The 27829-nt window shown below is 36.6% G+C and overlaps 1 protein-coding gene across 1 annotated transcript in view; it reads right to left on the bottom strand.

Moving 5' to 3' along the window:
* LOC140760920 (nuclear pore complex protein NUP107) overlaps positions 1 to 27829 on the bottom strand; it is a 47326-nt gene that overhangs the window by 10524 nt on the left and 8973 nt on the right. The window contains exons 4-14 of the mRNA XM_073098011.1: positions 19712 to 19825; positions 19091 to 19124; positions 18862 to 18987; positions 16097 to 16255; positions 13834 to 13926; positions 13570 to 13737; positions 12004 to 12102; positions 8189 to 8421; positions 8066 to 8123; positions 2448 to 2536; positions 2220 to 2351 (exon numbers count right to left, since the gene is read on the bottom strand). Of these exons, the coding sequence (XP_072954112.1) occupies positions 2220 to 2351; positions 2448 to 2536; positions 8066 to 8123; positions 8189 to 8421; positions 12004 to 12102; positions 13570 to 13737; positions 13834 to 13926; positions 16097 to 16255; positions 18862 to 18987; positions 19091 to 19124; positions 19712 to 19825 (1305 nt within the window). The remainder of the gene's footprint in view (positions 1 to 2219; positions 2352 to 2447; positions 2537 to 8065; positions 8124 to 8188; positions 8422 to 12003; positions 12103 to 13569; positions 13738 to 13833; positions 13927 to 16096; positions 16256 to 18861; positions 18988 to 19090; positions 19125 to 19711; positions 19826 to 27829) is intronic.

The following is a 27829-nucleotide window of genomic DNA, read 5'->3' as shown; positions in this document are numbered from 1 at the left end:
AGATGTAAACCAACCACTGCTCGGTAAAATTTTCTTATTTTTCTGAACATTTTAAAGTTTTTTTGCAACTTTTGAAATTTGTAAATATTATAAAATAGGCAAAAACAATGGAAACCTTGGCCAAACAAGAAGAAATAGCTGAAATTTCTCTTCATATCTCTTCATATCATATTTGGATATTTCTTAAGTCCTCTACAAACCTGAAAAGACAGAACTCCTGTCCAAAATTCTGAAACTGATCTAAACTCCTAATGTTTCATTTTATCCTAACCAAAAACCAAAATTTCAAACCATTATGATAGCTTTTCTCTTGCCAAGTATAATAAAGAGATCATAGAGAATCTTATAATGTTGATAAGTTGTTATATAAGACAACATCTTCAATTCTGGCTGACCCCAATCCAAATCGGTGAAAAACGGATCCCAATCTCGACCCGATACTAACCTAATCTGTTTCAAGTGAGTTTTGGTCGTTTCTGCTGTCGAAGTCCTCCGACAAAGAGATGGTCAGACCTCATCTCTCTCTCACATTGATAAACCCTGGCGAAGTCGTCCGATGCCGATCTGTCAAAAATAGAAGTCCAACAAGCTTGAGCTAGAAAAATAGAGAAGGCACGGGAGGCCTCATCGAGCGCCAACGGTGTCGACGTCGAACACCAGGCGCAAAGATCGATTGAAGAAGAGAAGAGGGAGAACAAGAGCAGAAGCAAGAGAGAGAAAGATGAAGAGTGACTGTGAGTGAGAGAAACAAAGAGACAAAGGGGTTGATGGAGATATTTTTTTCTCCGACTAAAATTGACAGAGGGGAAGAGAATGAAACAGAGAGATTGAGTAGGAAAGAGATAGAGACTGATTGAGTTTTTTTAGACTTATCATTTAAGTAATTTATATTTTAATTTTTCTGTTATTTTTTTAATTTTTCCAATTTTTCTGTAATTTAAATAATTTTTAAATTTGTTACCTAATGAAAAAAAAATCTAATACCAAAATAGGATAATGATGGCCAAAACATCCGATATATATTGTTTATTCAAACAGCCAAACCCAATCCCGGTATTTCGAACGTTGGACAACATGCCCTTGAGCACATGCCCCTCCAAAATGTTAAATCCTAGAATTAAATTGACGAATGAGTTCTCCAAAGCTACCCGCCTACTAAGGAAATTCACAAGCAAAGGACATGCCAAACATAATCCTTTCCAACTAAGTCCAACGAGAGGACCCTTTCATTGATGACGCCTTCCATCGTTAGCAAGAGGTGGCCGACAAGGCACTTTTCTCTAGATATTTTGGCATGGGTTGTGTCGACACGAGACATACTGTGTGGCATGGCTTGTAACATAATCACCATGTCCCATGGAAGCTTAGGGTGGATAAAAAAGTATGTGGATGTGGAAGTACAAGCAAAGGAAGGTGCCACAAACAGACAATGATATAGATTAGGAGTTTAAAACTGAAAGGACACTGACAGAGGGTAATAGAAAGAGAGAGGAGACACTGGTTAGGGTTCATAGGAAATAGGAGAAGGAAGAAGATAATTGGTTTTTGGTTGGATTTGATCTGAACCTTCCCAAACCTGACCCAGAACCTTATTACTTAATAGGTTTTCTGGTAGCAGTGGATTCACCAACATTCGCCCCAAAACCTTTTATTTGAAACAATAGGGTTTTGGTTCGGAATCAAATGGATCAAGCCCAAATGCGACCCAAACAACATTTTCACTCTGACAACTTAGCCTCTCCTTCCGTCTTGCAACTGAGCCCTAGCTGCCACCTCTCTCCTTCAACCTCTGCCACTGCCGACATCCCTCTCTCTACAGCTATCTTTCCGAGTTTTGATGATGCCTTTCCATGTTGGCATAAGATGTGCCACCCGACATGTATAGTGTCAGGTGAAACTCAAATCATTTCTTTGCAGATTAAACAACATTAGTTAAAGAAAAAGAATGCGACTTTGAGCAGAATCATGGCAATTAATAACCAATAGACCATAGAAAATAATTTAGTTTAAGATCATGGGAGATAAAGGTTGCAAGATGATTAAAATTTAAAACAAACTTATAGACAAAAGAACACAAACTTCATTAAAAAAAATATCAAGTTAAACTATGAGGATACACTTCTCTTCCATCAATTTTAGAAAACAGAAACTATAGCATCAAGCCATCAACACGTGCAACTTCAATACTATATTAAGAGGGATCCAATAGGTAGACTTACATATGAAGAATGAAATCGCCAACAGTCATAAGCTTCTCTCTAAAGGCATCCTTCATTTCATCATCAAGTAGATATCTAAGAACAAGAACTATATGTGCCCCAAAGCGTAACATTTGAGGATCACCATGAGGCCTGTGCGAGTAATGTTTCATCTTCTAATCAAAATCTCAAACAGATAAAAAACATTGTTTCCAAGTTCTAATCTATGAAATAAAAAAAAGTAAACACCTCAAAATATTCTGATCATCTTCTGAAGGTGATATCCATGACCATAGAAGGTCAAGAAGATGTGCAACGTCTCCAACCATGAGACTCATCTGCCAATAAATCAATATTAAGAGTGGCAAAAAAAGTGACTAAGTTTGTGACTTGTCTAGAGAAGAAAATGAAGTACTATGGTAGAAGACCTGGAGTGCATATCAAGATGCAAATGGTTGACTTGACCAACATTTACAAACAACAATGGATCTAAAATTAAACTTTCAAGCACGACCAAAATTTCCAGCAATCATTATTAATAATAATCACAGGGAAATCAACAGTACTGCCCATAAAATATAGGAAACAAGAATAAACAAAAATGGAGCAATTTTCCCTTGAAGTGAACATTATTTACAGCTATAACAGAAGCATAGCTGCAGATATTATCAAGTAAAAGTTGTCATGGAATGTATGCATCGCACCATATTAATATGATTATATATAGTTTCTAGATTACAACAAAATCAAATGGCAAAAGACGATCCACTTTCATTCTTTTTAAAGAAACTATTGAATTTGAAGGATACTTATACCATTTGGTTCAGCCATATAATGGAGTTATTGGAGACTCTAGTACAAATGCAAGGTACCATCCTTGTGAATAACTTGGCCAAGTGGCTTTATTTATGAGGAACGAGAAGAATTTTGCTATGTCACCTTGTTCCCATTAACAATTATTTACTTGGAGCTGACATGAAAAAAGTTCCAGATTGTGCTAGTTCCAACTTCCAACAATAAGTCCACAGGTATGAAAAATCTTGCCAAATGTCACGCAGCATACAAAATGAAGCCTCTTGGCAAGTTAACTTGTTTTCAACATTCACTGGCATCTTCAGAATTGAAATGAAATCTCTCATATGAAAGAGGAGAATGAGTTGGTGATGCATTATAGCAGTACACCTACAAAATAAGAAAGGACCTAATACAAGTTGTCCTAGTCGCAGCTTCATTACTCTATCAGAAATCTGATATCTTTATTATTTATCAGAAAGAGAAAAGTTAACATCAAGGACTTTCAAGTAACTCCACATGCATGTGAGCATTATTCCAATATTTCACTAAATGTGCATGTGTTTGTAAATGTGTAAGCCCCTCATGTATAATAGACTAATAGTGTCATTCCTGAGATGTAACACAGCTGGATCTGAGTCTACAAATTCATCTGGGAATTCAATTGGATGATCAGAATAATTCAATGAAATCAGAAATTCACCGTCATGTAGAGTATAAAGATTTGCTACATATAGCATTCTAATATTTGATTAATTTAATATAAGCTAGCAAAGACCTAAGTTAAATCTTCTTGGTATACTCACATATGGAAACAAACCTCTTCATACGCAATAGAAACACGTTCCCTCTTAAGGCTCCAACTAAAGACAGAAGTTGAATCTGCTATAACCCAGATCCTTGTTTTCAACAAGGATCGAAGATTTAGGTGAATGGGCATATACATGTAATACTAATATTAAGTAGAGTCAATGTTCTAAAAAGCGTGTCAGAATCATAGTAGCTAAGAGGATTCATGGCACATAGTGAGTCCACAACAGACGCCCTGAATCCAAGGCATAACTCAAACCTTTTATAATTGCCTGATAAAATTAACTGTAAAAAAGAAAATAGAAGAAGAAAACTGGAAGAAAGTAAGTGGGTTGAGGAAGAAGGAAGAATGTAGAAAATTAATAAAGAAAAGGTAGACAAGGGTCTTAGGGCACTTGCTTATGTGGGTTTTGGGGGAGAGGAGAGATATATACAACCTTACCCTCATTTCAAAGACAATAAATAAAAGGAACATAATATATAATACATACAAGTAATTATCGATAGTGGATGAGCTACAGCTATAGTGAAAATGGGTGAATACCAAATGAAAGAAATGATCATTGATAACCCCTCTAACAAATAGTAAACTTGAGCTTTTTGAGCCTACCATAGAACCATCTTTCAATTGATGTTGATTCTATTATCAATGTATTTAACTATTTATTAATTTCTTCCCTCTGTATCCCATCATGCCACCATATCAGCCGTTATACTGACTGCCATAAACCCAAACCGTCATAGTAGGCTGCCAAGCCCATACTATGGTGGCAGTAGCCAAATTTCGCCATGGTTGCTGCCTCAGCAACTGTAGTAGCCTCTTTTTGAAACTGCAGGTAGACTCCCACTTTCCACCATCTCTGGTCTGTGGCTGCCTATCTTGTGTCCATAAAATGTTATAGCTAATATCTTTGCAATTGGCCCAAGTCAAGCATGACTTTATGTTTCATCCATGGTTCGTTGGATCGGTCTGGATAGGCCGATCCGAACTCTCTCTCTATCTCTTTCCCTCTTTCTTCTCACTCTCTCTTTCTCTCTTTCACTCTTTCTTTCTCCTTTTCTTCTTACCATATAACTATTGTTTCTCTTACAGAGAGATCTAGCTCTGGTGAACTCCAATAATGCAGACCTAACTCCGGCAAACTCTAAGGAACTCCAGTATATAATTTTTTAATTTATTTCTTTCTCTCTCAGTTTTATTTTCATTTTTTATACTCTACATTTTCTTCTCTTTTCTTCTTCTTCTTCTTCTTCTTCTTCTTCTTCTTCTTCTTCTTCTTCTTCTTCTTCTTCTTCACTGCACCATGATTTTTCTTTCTTTTGTTTGATTTTTCTTTCACTCACTCTCTTTCTAATCTTTTCTTCTTTTCAATTTTCATTGCACCATAGTTTTTCTTTCTTTATTTTCTTATTTTGGTAAAAAAGAATTTCTAAATTTTTAGAAGTTTTCCTGCATTTTTAAATAATATTTAGAATTTTATGTTTTAAAAAGTCCAATTCGATCCAAGCAACTGATCCGGTCAATCCGACCGATATGTATTGTTTTTTCGGAAGGCCAATCCCAATCCCAACCCCAATTTTTCGAACCATGGTTTCATCCACACATTAAACTGAAATGGTTAGCTAGAACTCGAAGCATATATGAAAGGTATCAAATTTTGCTTGTTCTGCCTACTACATTCTCCAACAATGGTAGAGACGAGGACGATAATTGCAATGACAATGACAAGTATCACCTCCGATATTCTCTCTCCATCTTTGTTTCTCTAAGTTCCTTCCTCTCATGGAGTGCCACATATGCCGGGCAATATGGGTCTTGCCATCTGGCATGACCTATGCAACAACAAAATTTCTCTTTTTTTTTAAAAAAAAGCTGAAGGAATATTAAAGCCTTATCTATCTGGCTACTATTTTTGTTGTTACATTAAGCATCCTAAATAATCATAAAATTTTCATTAAATTCCAACATTAGTAGTTTAGTTTAAATCTTTCTTCATTTCCCTCTTCTTTAACAGAAATTCCTACAACAAGTAGGTGCCAATTCAGATTGGTAGGCATTGGACCATAGTTGCTATTAATTTGATAACATGCTAATTATACAGTTCTCCTTAATAGCTTTTACCTCATTGGATGAAGTAATTCCCGGAGAAATTATAGTGAACCATTACCAGAATACCACTATCCTCTATTTCCTTCGCAACCAAGGCCATTTCTAGTCTCTGACTTCCTCTCATTTCCTGATGGTGTCACATTGTACTCTCCACTTTTTACCCACTTTTGGCTGCTTCTTGTACGTCAAGAAATGACATTATGACATAGCTTGTAAAGCATTTATAATGGAACCAATATTCAATCATCGGCCCTATCTTATGTGTTTGACCTTCTTTTGTTTAAGGAAATTGTTATTAGGGCGTGGTTGGTTGAGTGAAAGTGGAGATCAAAAGTGACCACTGTAGAGTGATCTATTATGACCGTTTGGTTGCATGAAGTGGAGTTTGAAAGTGGGTTCCTTAATTTTCCCCGAAAGATTCACTCAACCTTTTTAACTTCGCCTGAGGAGATGAAGTCACTCTCACTTCTCCAGTTACAATGTGCCCACAATATGACCAACCAATCCTTCAGATCTGCTCGGTCCTTGCCCTTGAGAACTCTCCTAAAAAATCCACCAACAACTATAGCAACTCCGCCACTTTCCCCAATGGTTCCAAATCCATCCATGCCCTCTTTTCATGGGGAGGATTTCATGATTCGCACTCCAATCAAACAAGTGAAACTCAAATTCCACCCATGCCCTCTTCTCCATTGCTGCAAACTCAGCAACAATCCCTTTCCCTTGTATTGCTACATATACAGATATTGTTTATGGCTTAATGCATCTGCAAAAACATAAAGATATATATATAACATTTAGAACCTTTTGGGAACATTTGGATGCAGCATGGGCGGCGGAGGGATAAGTAATCCCATCTCTAAATTCTTGTCCGGTGTTTGATCTGCATTGGATTATGCATGGGATGACTAAAATGGTGCGGACTATCCATATGAAATGGCATTACTACCTTTGATAAAGGGAACTAATAATATTAATCATTTGTTCCAAGATGATGATTATCTCAAACTTGAATTATACAGCTAAAGTACATTATTTTTAATTTCAATATGTACAATAAATACTACTTATTCACTATTTAATAAATAATAAAAATAGACTAAAAATACTATGCTTTTGCATGAGTGAGATTGAAGATCCAAGCATGTTATTAATTGACTCAGGTCAGGGAGGAATCCCCAAGGTGTGGTTCCTATTGCTTCCAATGCAATGCTTTCAACTTATCCTTTAGATGCTCACCCACCTTTCAATGCAAGGCTTCATTAGTTAATCAAGTGAATTCATTTACTATTCCATTATGTATTCATCCTCTTTTTAGGTCATTATATCCATCGTTCACAAAATTGGCCGATCCCGAGTTGGATCGGCCGATACTAACTCAAAACTAGTCTAGTGATTGGTTTCGGTCTGGGGTCAGCAAATTTCAGCCAAAACTAATTTTTTCTAGAATTCAATTCAAATTTAAAATGGATTTGACCTAAGAGACATTAGTAATAGATGTCCTTAATTGTCTTCTTTTCAAATTTTTAATTTTACCATCTATCTCTCACACATACTCTCACACTTCACCGAGCTCATTCAGCGGCCAATCTGGTGCGCCCCTCTGGCATTTCCACACTCTGGTGAACTTAAGTAATTGTTTTTTTTCTCTTTTATTTTTTTATCTCCTCTTTCTTCTCTCTTTCTTGCTTACTCTTCAACTCCTATTTTATTACTGTTGTAGAACAACAATGAAAAGATCTCTCTCCATATGTCGCTAATTTTTATGTTCTTATTTTTTCATTAATTTTTCTAAATTTGTAAAAAAATTCTTGTATTTTAAAAAATATTTAGAAATTTACGTAACTAAAATATAGTCAAATCTGATACAGGCAGCCGGTACAACCGATATAGCTAATACAATAATGCATCATTTTTTCTAGCGGTCATTCCCAATCCCAATATCAATTTTCAAAACCTTGATTATATCCACTTTGTTAGACATGATAATCATTAATTTCATTGATTTTTTTGCCGCACTAATTTATCCTTAGCTCTGTATAATGTATCTCAAGCAATTGCACAATTAGTTGTACATCAATATAGTTAAATTATAAAATACAAATCTAATTTACATCTAATAATGCTCAAATGTCACCTTGCCTGTGTCCCTTACCTCAAGTCGTCGATGTTGCTCTTTGCATGCTCGAGATACATCTTCATGCACAATTTCACTGTGTGAAACACAAACAATTTAGAGGGTATATGGATGCAACAATATGCTTTACCAGTTTAATACCTTGAGTGCAATTTCTGAAGAAGAGCTGGCATATCACGTGGTTGCTGGTCAAGGACATGACATGGCCAACTTTCTGGACCAACTGAAGGTAACATAGATGGGCTTCCCAGTGAAGACGACTCATTCATATCATCTGCATAAGGTTTCAATTCAAGTCGATTTTGTTGAAAGCGGCTTAATCCTAAATCCACCTGGACATCAAGCCAGGACTTTGCAATAGCCCAACAAGCTGACTGAACAAACAGAAAGATCATAATGTGAGATAGATATGATAAACTAAGTAAAGGAACCACACCAAAAAGATCTATATGCTTTCCAGAAGAACAATAAAACAGAAGGATAGATCCTTAAGTATTATCAACTATGAACAATCCAGAATAAGTCAATATTGGAATAATAAAATACTAAAAGACAACCAGCTGACTACATTAAAAGATTACGTAGTCGTAAAATGTGAAGATTACGTAGTCGTAAAATGTGAAGATTACGTATTTAACCAAAACAATAAAGAAGACACTATAAGTCTATAACATCAATTCCTATAAATGATTTATTGTTTAATGATTGGACCAACAATATGAGGTAGACTTTATAAATCCATGCATTAAATATATATGTATATATAGATGCAAAATAAAAAATACACATAAATATAAATAAATAACTATGTGCACGTTACAATCACATACAAGATACGAAATGTATATGTCTATATATATGTCTGTATACATATATAAGTGTAGTCTATTTTGGAGAAAAGAGCCAAATAAAAGTTAAGGGCAAAAACAATCATGAAGAACATATCGTAGGCAATAAACTGCTTGCCAAATGCAATAAAATTTAAGAATATGAGAAATAACTTGACCTTATCAAAGTTCTAACAAAGTCCAAAAGTACTACATTTAGTTCCCTATATACTGAAGGCCTACCAAGCAAGGATTTCAGTACCAGCCAGAATAATGCTAATCTAGATCAGATCCATCTAATTTGTTCCTTTTCTTCTTCCGATGTTTTAAGAGATTGCAAGGCACCTCGTGGATGATAGCACTCAACTTCTCATTAGCAGGATCAACATCATCAACCATCTCACTCTGGAGCAGCTAGTCATAGACCGCCAGCATGCACTGAAACTCAAGAGTCGACACCGAAGAGCAAATTGATAGTCTATGCCTGAGCTCAGAAAAAGACCAAGAAGTCCCCTTCTGTGGTACAAGGTATACTATTCATATCATCTATACCTACCAAAGATCTTAGGCCTCTTCACTTCAAAATAAAAAAAGGCAATTCTAGAATACGTATTATTATTTATTACTCCGAAAATGACGTCTTTATTCTAGAAATAACTATTTCTATATTCACTTCTATTCTTGAATAAGAGTAGTAATTTTTCTATTGTGATATAAAGTGAAAACAAAGATTAGAAAAAAGTATTTTATCTTTTATAAAATTACTATAGATATCCTTTGATTTGATATAAAGTAGATTGATGGAATAGATATCAAAAGTAAATAGATAATTTAGTTAGTGTACGATATAAGATATAATTATGACGAATAATATTTGTTAGGAAAGGCAATCATGATGTTTAGCAGTTATTTTAAAATATGAAATTATATTCCGAAAATAAAAAAAATTATTCTTGAAGTGAACGAAAGCTTATAGACTTCGAAGCTACTCATTCTACGCTACTCCTACTTTTATTCAACTCATGCCTTTTGTATTTGAATTTAGGAGCAACAATGGTCGTGCCGACCGGCACGGGGCATCCCAGTTGGCACTTACTATGCTGGCAATGCACCGTCACATGGTACAATTGACACCTCTCCTAGCAGTGATTTACAAAGTCATTGCTACTTGCCTTCACCACTCGCAATCGACCTTGTCGTCATGCTCGCGATCGAGCTCGTCGTCGCTCGTGGGCCCGAGCTCGAGGAAGAAGACTCATTGCGTCTCTTGCCTTAGCTCGAGGACGAAGAACGCAAATTGGTCGAGTCAAGTTGAATAAAAACGTAAATTGCGAATCTTCCTTGAGCTAGGGAACGCGAGAGATGGACAATGACGAGTACGACAACAACAAAAGAAAGATGAAAGCTAGTAGTCTCCCTCTCTTGTGGCACGGTTGGCAAGTAGGGCGGCCTTTGTCATGCATGTCGTGCCATAGACATGACCATCCTTGCTTACAACTATATGTTATGTAGTGACACTTAAGTAGTATAATAACCCAATTCTCTACGATTATGAATTTTATGGTATTACCTTTAGTTTTCTAGTATATTAATTTTACTTTCGAGGATGATTTTTTTTGTTGGGAATAGTTGTAATATCCAAAAATTCAAAAAAAAAAATAGTGGGCACATGCGCTAGACACATGCGCCACTATTTATCTTCTTCCCATCCCCTCAAAGCCATTTCGATACCGCAAAATCCATAGTGAGATCACCGGGGAAAGAAATCATGCTAACCCTAAACTCTTCCCCTTTAAAACCCATCCACACTCCTCCAAAGCCACCATCACCTTTCCCTTTGCTCTATATCTTCTTCTTCCCAAGCCAAGGTCATCTTCAATAGATCTAATTATTGGAGCATCACCAGAGCAAGCGAAGACAACCCAGCGAATCTCCGGTGAGTCCTCTCCCACCTCTTGAAGTTAATTTCATTTTTATCAAGCCTTTGGCTTGCTTTTACCATTTTTCTATGTTGGGCTTTGTCGGTGCAATTCACCATTTGACAACTATGGGTCGATACCATCCGATTAAAGAAGCTTTGAATTGTTGGCCTCGTGCTATTGATACCTTGTGTGAAGGCCCTCATGGCTTAATTATTGTTACTAGGAATCTCCATGGCTGACGACTATAAGGATGTTGCTTGATTATCAACAGCCACTCTGGTCAGTGTCCCATTTTGTCCAAAACCTTCCCCTCGAGTTCCTCTTTCATTTGGAGTTCTCTAGCCAATTAGTTCTTCAGTTGGATATGTATTGTACCCTCTCCTAACCGGTGAGGTATCCGTTAGTTCACCCTACCGAATTCCCACCTTGCTTAAGTGTTCCCCTATCTCATGGTGTTCTTGCCAATGTGTGAGCAGGGTTGCGATAACAGTGATCTCCGACAACCATCTTCCCCTCCCTCTTCATCATTGCTCTTATTGTGGGAAGATAAAATTTTGATTAGGCCATATCGAGCCCATATGGCCCAACCCGATAAAGTACATTTTCTCTCATTAATTTTTTACCAAAATCTTACATTCTATCCTTCCAAAAATTCATAAATTGGCACCAATTGGCATGGAACGTTCTGGAATATATATACTCCAATATCTAACTATATGTTATTAAGAATATTTCAGACACATAAAAGGGGCATAGGTCAGATTTGCTATCATCCCAAAAGTTAAATTGCGTACAAACCCATGTTGCAGAGTCCAGGATTCGGCTTCAGAGTTTTAGACAAATTAATAGTAATGCAAACAAAGTTAAACAAGATAAAAAAAACATGTTTATACTAATGTAGAACTTTGTTTTCACAGTAGACCTCCTGATATCTCCAGTAGACCAACATTCACAGAAACTATGAGAAACTTACCAAGTTAAATCAAAGATGCATGGCAATAAACATGTCTATACTAACATGGAATTTCTGATTTCCAGGAAAAACACCTCATGATACCTCCAGGAGATCAACATTGACAGAGACAAGGAGAAACTAATTTGCTAAGATATTAGCTCCGCTAGAGCTTAGAAATCAATCAGTGCCTCAGATCAACATTGTACAGTTTACTAAACATAACTGAAAGTAAGAGTTAACAAAGAAAAATACCTCCCAATCAATACAGATCGGTAGCAAGCGTTTTAAGTTACTACACTGTGCAGCATATACAGCCATCTCATACCTACCACCATCTTGCTCAGCAATTTTCTGGACAGTACAAAAGGTACAGTTAGGTTTGTAGAAACTTATAAATATATGTGCTATTATGCTAAAATCTAAGCTGACCCATCTAGTTGGGCCGAGAGGCTTGCATTTGTCGGATATGCTTAAATTGAACAGACATGTGACACTCAGACAAGAAGCACAGAATAGATCAGAGTTCTCAAGGATTCCAAAGTTTAGAGAGAAACCATGAATAAGGAAACCATATGTTTCTAGTATCTTTTTTCAGGAGATGAAGTACTCCATAAGAAGACATGGTAAAGGAATTAGGACAGTGAAGTAGGATTTGGCCAAGCCAAAATTACACAATGCATTCAATGCATAGATTAGAGTGAATAACATTCTTTGTCAGCGTAGAGCACCAAAAAGAAAAACTTACCATATTTCAAACAAACATGCACAACTGTAGATATGAGCCAATAGCAATGTAGATAAAACCATACTAGAAAAACCAAGCACAAACTTAGATATGAGTCAATAGAAATGTAGATAAAACCATACCACGTAAACCTGATGTATTATATTATTAATGAAAGGTGCAAGAAGTGATGTCACATGAGGTCTCTACTGCTATGCTTATCATGATCCTATTGCTTAAAAGAAGGTACAAAACCTCAGGCTTGAGATAAATTCATATATTAAGTGTTTATCTTGCTTGCTTATTTAAGATAGAATTCAGTGCTAAAAGAAAAAGAAAAAGTAGTACTTTATTCTAGATGCTAACTAGAATGAAAAAGAAAAAAGTAACATATTTTTGTATTATAGATATGTTTTACAAGGATAATGAATATTATAAAACTGTAGATATAATAAAGAACTATGAGGAACGAGCAAACACAGCAAGTAAGCCTATCTCTCACAAGGTATGAAAATAATGATTCAAAGGTCAATTACATTGTCAACCGATCATAAGATGAACGCTAAACATGGATTGGAGGCAAAAATTACCAGAAACCAGTTATGCAAAATGCCATTTCTGCATAAGTACGAACGAAAGATGGTGAAAACAAAGACCAGAGACCTAAGGAAAGTTTGTGCATTGTGCATCTAAAACTGGCTGCCCTGTGGTTAGTGTCACCAACCCATTTGAAACATTCAAAACTTTGTTGTATGACTACTTTTGAAGAAAACATGTAAAATTTCTTTATCTTTTCATGATTTATCTCATATAATATAACTTCCACATATCTGCACTTCCATAATCTGATAACTGCACTATCAGAAAGAAGATTCTGTACAGATTTTGGAGATACCTAGTATGAACTTTTAATTGATCTTTGCAAATCAAGGAGATTACTAAATGTCAATGTCTTTGTCAAGATAAAGCAAATAGGAAAATAAATTTGAATAGAAAATAGCAAATTAGAATAATTCTAAGAATGAATAGCACAGGATTAAACATAAGCACATATAGTAAAAGAGGTCTTGTAATTACAGATAATTAAGGCCTACCTCTGAAGCACAATATGATGCCCATTTCCAAAGACGCAACTGGTGCCCAATGCCACTTTCCAATTCAATGGCTTGCAAAGTCCTTGACTTTCCATTCTTGTGCATAGCATCAACCGAAGGAAATAAGTCTAACCCACCAAATGGGCACAGACTTGCAGCTCTCCATGCCTAAATGTGCAAAGAAGTTTATCAATTAAGATAGATCAATAACGACGTAAAAAAGCACCCTAACAATCACACAAGGACTTTGGTGAGCTGGCAAACCTGCCCAGCAGAACGGCATAGCTCACATGCCTCTTCTAGCCTTCCAGCCCTTAGTAGCATCCAAATGTCTTCTAGAAGTAACTCATCTTGTTTCTGTAATGATATAACATATTATCCATCATAATAAGTAAAAGATAGCAAGACCAACAAAAGAAATAGAAATGAAAAGTAACTCAGACTATAATTATAAAAAATTTAATACCACCATTCCTTATTACCATTCATTCTCTAAAAGAGTAGAACACTTATATAATTGCTTCCACTGGCCAAAATAATTTCAATCAGTCCATTGCATCAAATGATATAATAGATTATCCATCATAATAAGTTTGTGATAGAAACTAGAAGACCACTAAAAGAGATAGAAATGAAGAGGTTTTGACTATTTTGAGTCTGCACCTAAATTTTTTTACATGTCTAATTCATTTTGAAATTTAAATACGAGACTAAGGGTATTTGGAAACTATTGAACCCACTCAATGACTTCCAAATATAATTCATTGACAGAGTCAACAATTTATATAAATATTTCAAATCTTCTAAAATATTTGCCAAAGTTTGAGAAAGAAATTTTTATATAAGTCATTTTCCAATTCAGCAACCTTCAAATATAAGTAATTTTTCGATTCAGCAATTTCTATAAAAATTTCAAAAAATTTCTCCCTCAGACTAGACAATTTTTCTAAAGGATTTAAAAATTTATATAAGTCGCTAACCCAATTAACTACTTATATCTGGAAGTCGCGAACTAGGTCAGCGATTTTCAAACACACCTAGTCCTGTATTAAAGTTTTGAGTATATTAGACATATAAAATAAATATTTGGGAGGGCTAGATTGGTCAAAAACTCTAGAAATGAAAAGTAACTTAGACTATATGATTAAAAAAAAAAGCTTAACACCTTCTGTGAGAATAAAAAAAAAAATTTGAGAGAGAAAAGGGTGCACATGCGCCGCACGTGCAACCCCCTCCCCTCTCCCTCTCCGGCACATGGTGAGGTGCAGCGGAGATCTCGCCGAATTTGAATCAAATTAGATTTGAATTTTTAATCTATAAATTAAACCGTAATTCCCTCTCTCTTTCTTTCCTTAACCCCCCAGCTTCCTTTCCCTCTTCTTCTTCTCCTTCGTTTTCTTCTTCCTTACCGTCGGATTCACAACGTGAATTCGGCCCGTCAGAGCATCACCGGAGTAAATAGGGACCATCACGCTCCTCCTCGATGGTGATTTTTCGGCACGTGGACTAGAGACTAGATATTTCAATTATCTAACCTAGACTTAGATGAGTGGGTTCAGTCACATATTTATTTTTATTATACTTTGTATCTTTGTCGGACCATGTAACTTGTTATGTGCAAATTTATTTATTTCATTCTTATGTGCAAGATTAATTGTTAATTTTATTTCGTTTAGAGACACAAAAAATGACATTCTTTTATGTTCATTACAATTAGTTTAAATTAAATAAAGCATATCTTCCTCGTTTATTTATCCTTGCCATTGTACTCTTAGGAAGTATTAGTGAGGCTCCGTGTACTCAACCGTATTGAAGTGCATGGCTGGTCATGATTCTGATTTTGGGTCGTGACACCTTCATCCTAATTACTATTCATTCTCTAAAGGCATAGGCACTTATATGATTGTTTTCGATGACCAAAATAATTTCAATCAGTTCATTGAATCAGATGATTTAATCTTCTTCTGGCTACTGAGAGATCTTTTTTACTACACAGGGCACAAACCTTGCAGGTTTTGAGAGTTCTGGCATTCAGAATTCCAAAATAACTTCTTTAGTTTCTTAATCTTTTATATCTAAGACTTCTTTGACATCTTATCTCTATTTTAAAATCCTCGCACCACATTTCTAAGAGGTATTGACCAACTTGGATACTTAAAGGTATCTTGACAAATTGCAATGCCATAACTTTTTCACAGGTTTCCCAATTTTGTGGCACTATGTTGTTCAAATGAACTAAGCATATGAGGTATACCTAAGTAATAAAATACTCGGAGTTCATCCTCGATCTGTAAAAGAACAAAGTTTTAAACAACATTATGTCAAATAAGATAACAGTCAATACCAATACAAACAAAAGGATCTGCACCATTTTGATATGTCAAACATGACTTAAATCTAGAGAGAAGGATCTCATTACATCTGAAGGTTTCAAACCCATAATAAAAAGATCTTAAAATAACCATTATCTATATAATTGAATCAAAAATAATGACTAAGGACAATAAACATAAGACAGACTATGTACTTTGTCATCAGAAAGTATACGAGCAGCCTCACGTGTTGGAGCATCAAAATCCAAGTGTTGGACTACAGTAGGATCATCATTCTTTTTCTTCAAGAACCTCTGTGTATGATGCCAAACACCAAAACTTGGAAGATAGGAACCAACATGAGATCCTCTCACCTACAAGAGTATAACTCCATTAAACCATGGTTGATGAAACAACAGCTAACGCTTCTTGCCGAAAGTAAAGAATATTTTATCTAATTTAACAATTAACATAAAGAAAAATAATCCAATAACCATATTGTAGAGACTCTCACTAACTAAACAACCTAGCATCTCTTTGACAATCTTTTATGGTACAGTTACAGAAAATTATGCTATCCACCAAATAAGAGCATTTCCAATGACATTCTAACTGCACAGAGATTTTCCTGCCCATAAAGAACAAAAATAATAAGGATGACTGGATTTCTGCAAATCTTCAACCATCACCACATCTAATTAGTAATTGCACATTTCATATAACTTCCGTCATCTTGCCAAAATCAACAGTTAAGGTCCTGTTTGTAGGCAACTACTCAGTGAAAGTAAACTGAAGGCCGCCGTGCCTAACTTAAGACTGTAACTCATATCAAACTATAGGATTTAACTCACAATAAGCATGAGAAAAGCCTTAATGGATACCCTCAATTCTGTTCATGGAATATCTAGTGTGCACCAGCAAACCCGTGAGCCACAGCATGTGCCAGCATTACATAGCATGTTGAGCCAAGGGCAGCAAATGCCTGGCATGGCAATCTTTGTTAAGAACTAATATTAATTTATGGAGAAGACAGCACTACTTTATCTAACTGCATGTCTATGCCATCGTCATAGCTTCTAGGCTTCTAGCTACTCATGGTGGCAATATCTGAAGCCGACATTCTACTCCATGAAGTACCTCCATTCTTTAGGTGACGTACCTCCTTTCTATTTGTTTACATTGTGAAATTGGTAAACATTTATGCATCAGCAACATTATCAATTGATAGCTGTATTTCTTATCTAAAAAACAAAGGGACCCCATTTTTGAGCTAGTGTTTACATTCTAAATACAGTCTTGCTTGATGGAATGCATACCATGCCATATAGAAAGCAGCATATTCATCATAAAAATGGAAAATCAATGAACCAGCTTAATAATTGAAGGGAAAACAAGGGGAAAATTAGGTGGAAAGCAAGTTGCAACATGCAAGGATTGTTGTGCAGACAGGGTATTGGAACATGGCACAGGGTGTGCTGAAGATACCCCCCATGAAGTTAGATATCAAGTGAAAATGAACTAAATTAATAGAAAACATAAAACTTCACTATAATTCTAGTAGCATTCATGGATTTACTAATACTGCTCGATCTCATGCATCAATTGGGTTTTCACCGAATTTGTGCCTAATCTTGAAAAATCCGAAAAAGGAGTAGGGAGATCATCAAACTGGAGTCCAATTGGTGCAAATTAATGGAGAGAGAAAATACTGTAGCATTAAAAGTAGGAAGAAAGGATTTCATCAATGTTAGTTAGAAAGGCTGACATTCTTTCATCAGCAAACATGTAACTATTGTGCTCAAAGTGGTTAAACGACAACTCTCAGTTGTTCAGAAATTAAAATGGTTTTAACAGATAGACCATTCAGGAAGTACAGTTTGAAATTTTAAAGTCCTCAAGAGAAACAAGTCAATCAAATTCTTTTCCAATTACCAAGAGGTTGATTGTTTGCCTTCCATAATATTTTTATTAAAAAAAACAATCAAGTCATTGTCCCAATTATCTGGTGTTCAATGCATGGAGCTTTCCTCCATTCCTACTACTTAGAGAAACTGACTGCCAAATCAAGTGCTACACTATTTCTTTTCTAACGTAAACTATGACGAAGTAACAAAGTTAGTTAAAAGAAATAGGATATTTTCTCATGGAAAAGGACATTCAAAACTTTCATAATATATTAGAGAAGGGATGGGTCATCACTCATCATTGACACTGTTCTAGAATGTCGTCTACACACCCCCATAAGCGGCCACAAATGTTCTTCTAGTCCCTAGCCGCTCCGCATCAGGCTAAGTGTGCAAGTATGACTTACTTGAAGCCTTAGTAGTGTACCAATTTTAACTACAAGTATTGCACGACATACACAAGAACTCCATGTGTACAGTGATGTGTCATTTTTTCTTTCGCTTTCCAACTCCTTCTCATATATTTATCAATTGAAGTACTACTACATATCAAATTCTTGTGAATTTGATATGTACAAGTATTGCACGACATACACAAGAACTCCATGTGTACAGTGATGTGTCATTTTTTCTTTCGCTTTCCAACTCCTCATATATTTATCAATTGAAGTACTACTACATATCAAATTCCCAGTTTCCCACATGTTTCCAGCAAAGCACAAATGCAGTATGCTGGCCCTTCACCACCTGCATACCATGCTTGCCTTTAGAACATTGACCATTTATTTGTTAGTTTGATTACACAAGCATTGACTAGATTGAAGAGCAAAGGGAGGAGGTAGGTAATCAAAAAATAACATTAGCAACAGAACTATGCAAACTAATCTGATACCGACAATAATATCATGCAACACTTGGTATGAGCTCTAGTTCCCAATGAAGTAGATCTAACTAAAAGATATCATGTCATTGTTGTTCTGAAGATATGCGGATAGGCAGCACTTGTAAAATATATCTGTAAAAAAATAAAACCATGAGACTAGGAAGCAATCAAAATGAGCCTAACATCCAATCACCTTCTTCTCCAAATCAAGAGATTCCGAGGCTAGACCTTCTAGCCAAAGGACGATCCGAAGACACAATTGTGCTGTATGATCTGTCATAACATATTGACACGCCTCCTGATGTGAGGTTGGTGGAGACTGCAGAAAATAGAATTGTACAAGCAAGATAAAAGCTTAGTAATTGTAAACATTGAAAAAAGAGCATTAGATAAATAAAAGATCCCATTTTATAAAATGTTACCAAAAGTAGGTTCTCAGGAAGTTCCTCATTTCCTGTAATACACAAAACAAATTCAAAGCCAGAAAAATGTGTCAGGAATCTATAAGGAGCAAATATAAAATAATTACGGTGCAAATGAAGTATATAACTGCCACATCAAACAATATCTCACTATTTCTAACAACACTAAGATAAAGAACATATGGAAACTAAAGTACATAATCTACAAGTACCTATAGGAGGTCCCAACTGCAGCAGTATAAACACCATATAAGATATACTAATCATGCTTCATTTCCCTTGTTCAATAGTTGTTAAATCATGAAAGTACAACTCCATTTTTTATAGGCAACTAGGCAAGTATGTTTTATCTTTCACTTTTGGAACTTCACATGCAAGTAACAAATAAATTAAACTGAATTTACTACTGAAGGTGTAATGTCAAGGCCACATAGTAATATCAACAGTTAAGAGGCACACATTAATATAGTTGCTTTTGCAAGCTGCTGTTGTGTGACTGTTGCTTTTAGAAAAGATGGCATCATAAAATGATGAAATGGTAGAAACTGTAACTCAGAAATCAAATTACATATAGAACAAGCTTCAAGATAGATGGTTTATATGGTTATAAAGTGACTTCCTTTCCCAAAGAGGTACCAAAGAAGAGACCAGGAAGCGGCCTCATCAAGCAACAGCCGAGCTTTATGCTGCATAAATTTGTCCTCAACCATACGGTGCCTTCCAGTATTGCCGAACCTGCAGAAGAAATAAAAATAGAAACAAATAATACACAGAACTATCCCAGAATTTACTTCCTTCTCATATTATCTGAACATGTATGCAAAAAGAGCAAAATGATCTGGCAGAAAGATTATCGCAACCATGTCAAACACAGCAAGACAAGATATACTAGAGCATCTAATCATATACTGATTTTACATATGAAAATATGCTGCAAGACTAAACATGTTCATTTATTTAAGAATGAAGAACATTTTACTTGGGATCAAAGAAATCAGAACGTCATTCATTTGAGATGAATTAAGTGATTTAACATACTATTGGCATCCAATGATTAGAATAGGTGAGGTAAAATATGATTCACTTGCTAAAATGACATAACTTCCACCACTATATAATCTTTACACCTACCAAATCTAACATCTTAACTAATCTAATGATTGGAAAAATCTTCTAAAACTTATGCCATTATGTTAGCAGATATCATATTAGAATCATTAGACTTAACGCTTACAGCATTATAACTTAAAACTTAAAATGCAAGGATCAAACTGAGCAGCTCCAAAGTACAATAAAATATATAGATGCAAAGACGAAGAAAAGGGTGTGAGTGTGGATGGCTGAAGAGGCTTCTTCTAGCAATAGATTTGGTGATTCCTCTCTAGGCTTGGTTAGGTATTTCCTACTCAAATATGAGGGGCGCCTGTGACGCCCCATCAAAATTTTGATCGAAATTAAAGTGTTATGGCAATCCAAGAGCATAATTAATGCAATAGCAAAACCTACCTCAAGGGAAACTATAGTGCATGGACAAAAATAAGGGATAGTCTCTCTTGATCTTATCCTTAGCTTCATAAATATTTAAGAAAGATATTTAGAAAACTTAGTAGCTAAATGTTATTTTACCTATATAACAGTATGAACATTTTATCTGTAATCTATCTAAAATTTTAGTGAATAAAATAAAAGTGAGACCTTCACCAAAAAAGCTTGTCTTCTCTAAGTGTTATTAAAATTTCTTTCTCTTTTCTTACTGTTACACTATCTTTATTTCGAAACTTAATTCATTTTGCGAAGAAAGTGGAGTGTCGCGCAAACTAACAAATCGATCAAAAATGTTAAGTCTGTAACAGGCCGCTCAGTTAGCCCTTCCACCATATACCCATCCCCTTCACTTAGGTTCTTACCCCAAGCTGCTCCCTCACTCGTTAGAGGCCTCGTTGGTCGTTGCAACGAGGATCCATAATCCAACCAAAAATTGCGAATGAAGACGATATGATCAAATGTAGACTAAATGAATTCAGCAATATAGATAACAGAAGCAATAAATGATCATGAAGCCTTCTAGTAAGCTATAAGCAAGATTAAATCCAGTTCAAGTTAAACTTAACAAACCAACAAACTTGAAATTTATAACCAAAAGATAAGGCCAAAGAGAACAATGGATCGACTACTAGACTTAGAGCAATTAAGAGTGGGCTAAAGCTACTTCTAGGCTTTAAGAACTCATACATGGCTGTAGGATGGACCAAAATAAGGTATATATAGTAACAGAATATTGTTCGATCCCACTCAATATGAAGTATCTAGTGTTTAACCTTAAGAATTGCCTTCGTCTTCAAATCCGAGCACCAATAGTCATTGTTTTATTACTGGAAATTCCTCAAAACAGCAGCAAATATATGGATAAGAAAGTGTTTCATAACCTTCCAAAGATGACCCCCCCTCTAGGGGTTGCATAGGATTTATAAAGAGGAGGGGAAGACCAAAATTTTCTTTGGGAGGTCCAAAAATTGAGAGTTAAGGAGTTATATTGGAAAATTCAAAAGTTAAGAAGAAGTCTAAGAGTTGCTTGAGGATTCTCAAAAGGTTAAGGCAGCCTACTGATCTAAACTAACCTAGCCCGAAACGACTACCTAGTCCAATAACCAATCCAATAGCCGAGCAAAATCATGCAGACATCCTCCACAGATTAGGTCACCATTTAGGCTAGAAGTGCCACAATCATCTCTTGAATACCTAGAAACCCCCAAACCTCGTAAAAAAAAAATGAGGACATTGGATAAGGATATATTGACCCGCTTACCTGGTTGTGGTCTTCTAACAATCTCTCATGGGCCTCACCAGTGCTTCCAAGTTGAGAATCGTGGGCTTTTAGCTTCTTTTAGCCTCTTTTCTTCCTTCTCTTTCTTAAACTGTTATTCTTGGCTCAAATCCATAGTCAATCCTATTTCCCATAGGGGCAATATAGCAAATAAATAATCTTATTAGAAATTGATGGCATATCACTCTAGTGTCAACTGATCGGATTGCGGCCTTATTTGAAGGGCCTTCCCCAAGCTTATCAACTAATGAGGCTACGCCCTTGATTGGAGGGCCTTCCTTGGGCTCTAGGCCAAAGTTCTTGAACAGACTTCCTCTAAACTGAAGTGACGAACCAATCATCCCTATCTCGTCCCAGTGCACATCCTCGAGATGATTCAGGAGGACACCTCTGATTGGCTGGAGGTGGACTTGGAATTGTTGGTGAGCAGCTACGAAGAGTGGAAGTTCTCCCTTTACGATAAGTTTCCAGGTGAGTTGGTGCCCGTTGACATATTATGATCCATTCTGTCTGGGATTTGGCCAATGTTGACACCATTCCTAGTTGCAAACATTAATATGACATCAATTTCTAATTAGATTATTTACTCGTTTATTGAAAAATTATAATATTAGCCAAATGTGTCGACGATGTCCACACCATTTCGCTTGGCCATTGTACCGGCTATTAGAGTAGATAATCAATTTGGCTTAGGTTAGATTAGGTTAGTGGGTTACCTCAATCTTTTAGGAATCTTCAAGAAAACTCCAAAAAAATTTCTCAACCTCTGAACCTCCCAACATAACTCATTAACTACTCAACTTTTGGACCTCCCAAAACAAAATTTTGGACTTCCCAACATAATGCTGGTGGTGAAGGCCTTATTAAAGCTCCAGATATAGTTATGAAGGTTGTGGAGACATCTCCGAAGGAGGGTGAGGATGATAAGGATGAGTTTAGCTTTGGCCCATGGCTTCGGATGGAGTGAGGTTGGCAGCAAGGTGGTTGGGGCTAGGCGAGACACTTGGTTCATGTCAAGGCATCCACTCACATCGACAAGATGATCGTGACTCGAGTCAACGTGCGGTCTCGAGCCCGGACTAGACTCAGGCTCCAACCTTTCCTTCCTACGCTCGTGTTGTGCATGTGGTTAAGGCACATCATTCGCACATGCTAGAGGTTGTTAGCACTTTTCATTCCCATTCTAACCTGGGAACGGTAAGAGTGAGAATAACGAGCTTTTTGTCCCTTACCTCACATACCCTTGTCATTTCTTAAGGTGGCAAGGCTCCTATAAGGATCCTCGAGGTAAGATGTATGTCGCTACCTTGGGGTCTGGCATATAGACCACTTTGGGTCTGAAGGGGCGACCTCTTCACATGGCATTGGCCACATGGCAAAGAAGGATTCGACAAGGCAATTAAAAAGTCATGATGAATTTGGCTAGGCGAAGGGTAATAATTGTGGGTTTGTGCTAGCTCATGTAAATAAAACTGTGATGTACGTCGAAGTGATATCTAAGTCAATCATTTTGGATTCCCAAGGAATGACACCCTCCACTAAGGGAATTCACATTCTAGTATGCACTCATCTTTCTCATCTTCATCTCTTTTAGTTGCTCAAATTACAATGGGAGTCACCTCTCTGAAGCCTAGCCTAGGTATTCTTCTTTGACTATTCCTATTTCTCACCTTCCATTGACTCCCTCAACCCATCTATTTGTTGATTAATCTAACCATACTGGATTAGGTATTTGGATCGGTAGACTAATGTACGGACCACTAAAGCGGTTCAGTTTTATTATCAGACTGGGTAAGAAATCAACCCGATAAGAACCAACCAACCCGGCGATCAAGCCGAATGACCCATGCAACCCGACTATTAAGCCGGATGACCCATGCAACCCGACTATTTTTTGGTAAACTGGCCGAGTCAACTATTTTTGCAAAGTTACCTAATTATTCAGAATACTAAATTATTCTATTCTTTATCCTAAGGATATTTTAGTCCTCAAATTTGGAAAATGTTTAGTTAATAACATATTCATGTTTCAAAATTATGTCTTTTTACACATATACCCTTAAAAAACCCTTTATTTGCTTGTCTGCCCCAATTGTTGTAAGTTGTTCCAGCCCTCATTTTACATAGTCTAATAATCAGGAAAGGAAGGCTCATATCTAAATCAGACATGATCGTGCCCTTGCGAATGAAGCTCGGCTAGAGATCTTCCCTAATTCTTTAGTTACACATCTAGAATGTACTGGGTTCAACTGTGCCCACTTACTGCTCTCCTCGTTTCAAGAGTCCTTGCGAGTTCGCAGACCTTTCAAGTTTGAATCATTTTGGTTTGAATATAAGGAGGTATGCAGCTTGGTCTCTTGAACTTGGGCACCCAAGGGCAATTACCATCTGAGAGATGTCCAGGCTTTGTTATCCCAGTTAAGTTTAAGGTTTTGGATTGGAACGTGATTAGCTTAGCTCGAATTGAGAATCGGATCGATAAGGCTAAGGCCGTTATTTTGAATTTGAAAGTTGAAGATAAGGAGGAAGGCTCCTTCTAAAATTGTCAAGTTGCAGGTTGCTTATAGGAGGCACATTGCCCTTCTTAGGCAACTAGATCATACATGCCAGGCTAAGGCTAGGGCCAATTAAGTCTTAACTAGTGATCAGAACACGAAATTTTTTTAAGATTGTTACTTTGTTTAGACGTAGACAAAATAAAACTGTGAGCATTCTCAATGACTAGGGCGAGAAAATGGATTCTTGGAATTATATTGTGGCTTGCTTTTCTCAGTTTTATTTGAATTTGTGGTCTGATATTTCGATTCATCTTTCTCTCTCTGTGTGGCTTGCTTTTCAGTCCCATTGTTCTGATAAACTCAAAAAGCCCTTCTCAAGTGCTAAAATTTGAGATACATTGCGAGCCATGCCTATGGGAAAGGCTCCAAAGCTGGATAGCTACCATGTTGAGTTCTTTTGAAACTATTGGGATATTGTGGGAAATCAGTGTGTGAGGGTTTCCACTCTTTCCACCAGACTGCTTGCCTCCCTAAGGGCTAGGGTAGAACCTATATTATGGTTATTCCTAATTCCTTCTATGTTCATGATTTTTGCCTTATCTCCCTTTGCAATGTCTTATGTAAATTACCTGCTAAAACCTTAGTCAATCGCCTCAAGCCTTCCTTTTTCTCCTTAGGTAATCTTGAGCAGTTTGTCTTTGTGGCAATTAATTCTATCATGGAGAATATTATTTTGGCTCAAGAGCTAGTTCATTTTTTGCATGTCAATAAGAGGGATGACCCGCATATGGTAATTAAGTTGGATATGATGAAAAACCTATGATAGATTTAGGTGGGATGCTATCTTTCAATCTCTTAGTATAATGGGCTTTCTAGCTTTGTGGATTGATGGGGAATCTATGTGTATTAGATCTCCTTCCTTTGGTTTTGTTAGTTAATGGTCTTCTTCTCCTTAGATAAAGGAGTCCTGTGGAATTAGGCAATAGGATACATTATCTCCATATTTACTCATTCTTAGTGGTCAAATTTAGTTGGGTCCCTAAATTCTACGATGTATGAGGATTCTCTAGATAATTTTATGATTAAAAGCTCTACTAAAGTTTGTCATTAATGTTTGTTGACGATATATTAATTGTTACTAGGGCTAATTTTGAAAACCTAAATATTGTGCTTGACAACTATTGCACGATAACCAAACAGAGACTAAACAAAAGTAAATCAGTTTTTTATCTCTCAAACTGGGCCAACCATATTATGGGTCGGGATATTGCTAGGTGGTTAGACATTAGGCAGGGATCTTACCTGTTTACCTATTTAAGGATTCCTATCCAGCTTGTTAAAGCAAAGATTGCGCACTATGACAGTCTTGTCTACAATGTCAATTCTAAGTTAGTCAGGTGGAGGGTCTCTCAACGGCTAGATGCTTCACTTTGCTCAAATATACTATTCATGCACTTCCTACTAACGCCATGTGCAATTCCTCGGTTTCATTGTCTGTGGTTAATAGGATCGATAAAATTGTTAGGTCTTTCTTTGGAAAAGAGACTCGAAGTAACAATCTTCACTTGGTGGGTTGGAACAAGGTGGGTCGATTGGTTGAGGAAGGCAAGCTAGGGATTCATGCCTTCGATCTACCAAGATTGGATTGGCTGCACCTCATGCTTTGGACCTCTTAGGTCGTGTTGATAAGTATGGCCCTTGTCACCCTTGGAAGCAGCTTCATACAGCTAACAATAAGTCCTACATGTCTCGTCACTAGCATTCTTCCCTTGTTTCAATCCATGAGGGTCTTTCTAAATCTATCGAGCATGAGGCTTTTACCAATATGTTGGTTCAATGTTCCTCTGTCCCTTAATGTCAATGGCAGCCTTTAGTCGAAGCAGGTGAGTGGCTTATTTCCAACCAGGTCTCAATCATCCTAGAATTCTGTTTTTCTTTGGTAATACTTTGGGTTTTGTTATCTATGACACTACTCTCCCATATGTTCCTTCTAAGGATGTGTGGGTTTGGACCCCCTACCCGCTCTTGGTCTCAATCATCCTAGAATTCTGTTTTTCTTTGGTAATACTTTGGGTTTTGTTATCTATGACACTACTCTCCCATATGTTCCTTCTAAGGATGTGTGGGTTTGGACCCCCTACCCGCTCTTGTCGTATCATGCCAAGATCTGTTGCTAGATTCCTGCCCAATGCTAACCACTTAGCCTTATCTAACTAGGAAGGTTGGTGGATTATCTGGAGTTTGTTGATTGCGCCAAAAGTAAACTATTCTTCCAGAAAGTTATGTGGGGAAAGCTTCCTAGTAATGTGCAGTGGTGCTCTAATGGGCCTCAGTTGTTGAGTGTGTGATAGGCACCCCAAGAAAATAAAATCCATTGAGCACATTATGCTACATTACAATCAAGCAAGGTCCTTATGGGGGCTCGTTAAGAGGAACCTTGGGCCCTCTTTCTCGGCTCTGTAGAGGTAATGCAAGGCGATTGGATCTTGGAGGGCCCCAGCCTCGACAAGGAGGCCAAAGAGTTGTTGTAGGTTGTGGTGGCAGAGTAATGGTATGTGGTATTTCCGTATTTGTGGAAGGACAAACAACAAGGTCTTTAGGAGCAAGAAAATTCCCTAATCTTTTTTTATAAATGGTGGCTATGTCTTTGGAGATTTTCTCCCAAGTCCCAATTCAATCGTCCGGCTAGAATGCGCAACCTTCAATGCAATCAGTTGCCTAGTTCCCTCCCTTGGACCAGGAGCTTAAACTTAATGTGGAATGGGGCTTTTTTGGCAGACTCTGGTCAGGTAGGCCTAAGTTACCTCATCCATAATTCTTCAGATAAACCTCAAATCACTAGTGCGGTCTAAATTGTGGGGTTTGATCTTCTACTCCGGGTGCTAACGGAGATGTTAAGGATAGGTCTTGTCAAAAAGAGATGGAGGATTCCCAGGTGGGAACTTTGGTTTTGCCTTTTTGTAGTAATGATGTTATTTTTTTACTCAAAAAAAAATAATGGATGCAAAATGTGGGTGTTAATTAAAATTTCCCAAAACTCTAAAAATAGTGTTTTCTCGATTTACAAAACCACAAGTTTTGATTTGCAAATAGAGATAAATAAAAATTGGGCAATGTTGCGAAAAGCTAGTAGTCACCCCATAACATAGCACATAGGCAATATGCAGGCACCTGTGCAGCCTAGTTATGTACTATATGTAAAATTTGGTTAGTACTTCGTAATAAACTACTATATGAGTATATATATAAATGTACTAAATAATATGTGTAGAATTATATTATATACACACAAAGAACATTTTGGTAGCATCATGTTATTGTCAGATATAAAAAACTACAACTCAATACTCACTAATCCAATTCACCAGACCACCAAATGGCTACCAAAAACTGCATATACAGTCCAACAGTTTTAGC

Source organism: Typha angustifolia, chromosome 6 (assembly GCF_048772165.1).
Source record: "Typha angustifolia cultivar Huaian chromosome 6, ASM4877216v1, whole genome shotgun sequence".
NCBI classification, from domain to species: Eukaryota; Viridiplantae; Streptophyta; class Magnoliopsida; order Poales; family Typhaceae; genus Typha; species Typha angustifolia.
Note: the sequence above shows the minus strand (reverse complement) of the source record. Positions and strands in the feature narration are given on the sequence as shown.